At 25.6% G+C, this 1,283-nt stretch overlaps 1 protein-coding gene across 1 annotated transcript in view; it reads right to left on the minus strand.

The window, feature by feature from the left end:
* LOC111088217 overlaps positions 1–1,283 on the minus strand; it is a 35,393-nt gene that overhangs the window by 7,574 nt on the left and 26,536 nt on the right. Inside the window, exon 7 of the mRNA XM_022397627.1 lies at positions 404–471. Within this exon, the coding sequence (XP_022253335.1) occupies positions 404–471 (68 nt within the window). The remainder of the gene's footprint in view (positions 1–403; positions 472–1,283) is intronic.

Consider the following 1,283-nt stretch of genomic DNA (forward strand, 5'->3'; position numbering starts at 1 on the left):
AAAATAACAACTGACAAAGCACTGCAGATATACAATATTTCAAACAATTAGTTCAAACTATAACAATGGTTCTTTTTTGTCTTTCATCACACTAAATAAAATACATTAATTTGAAATAACTAAGAAAAATTTTATGTATCTAAAACTGAAATTTTGAAATAAAGCTATATTCTATAACAAATAAATTTCAAATCACAAATAAGCTAGTGGAATATATTTACTATCTGTATATATAAGTTTGCTTCTTAAACTTACTTTATTAACACAAAACATCTGCAACATGGAAAGTATGAAAGTATAACAGTATCACATGAGAGACACAATGATTATCTTAGCATTCATATATACCTATGGCATTCTGATGAATAACAAACTGTAAAAATCAGATATTTACTAATGTTTACCTTTTATTTTACGCACAAGAAGCAGGATTTTGTCATGGTTTAATGTGACCTTAATTTCCTTATTTGCCTAGTAGAAAGAAGAAAAAATAATCAGGAAGATAGCAGAATAAAAATAAACTGTTATGAACTATGTCTGTATAGTAATAAAGTTAGAACACAAAAGTACAAAAGTAATAGAAGTTCATAATGACTTATACATATGAAACAGAAAAAATAATTCTAATTTAACAAAAAAAACATTCATTGATCTAAACAGGTTAATGAAAAACTACAAATATTGAGAGAAAAAAATTATTTTTATGCACACATAACCAATATGGACCAAAAAAAGATTATAAATATAGCATTTGAAATTATTAAAACAAAATAAGATATTTTACTTAAAAAATTGCTAAGTTCTTTTAAACTTTAATATCAAAGTTAATTTCAAAGTCTTAAGAATTATTATATAAGTAACCTTCAGTAGTACACGATAACATATATATATATATTCATATTTCAGTATTGGCTACAACACATAAGATAGTAAATTATCATAGGTGTTGGAGAATTCACTTAAAAGTAGAACTGCAAACACTACAGAAGGTTATTTTTGGCAGCATACTTTTCAAATCATAAGATCTCAAATTTAATTTACAAAATATAACATAATATCAAGTTTGTTTATCTTTAGTCCTTTATACACTTGGTTCCTTCAGATTCTGTCATGAAATGCTAGTGTTATGTTTAGCTATCAATGAACTCTAAAATGTTTGTACTTGCACCAAAAAATGTTCATGAAATGATAAGCAGTTTGTGTTAAGAGTGGCAAATCTAAGAACTGTTTCACAATTTCTCATGATGTATGCCACTCCCTTAAACAACTTCACCTCTATTTCC

Source organism: Limulus polyphemus, unplaced genomic scaffold (assembly GCF_000517525.1).
Source record: "Limulus polyphemus unplaced genomic scaffold, Limulus_polyphemus-2.1.2 Scaffold3347, whole genome shotgun sequence".
NCBI classification, from domain to species: Eukaryota; Metazoa; Arthropoda; class Merostomata; order Xiphosura; family Limulidae; genus Limulus; species Limulus polyphemus.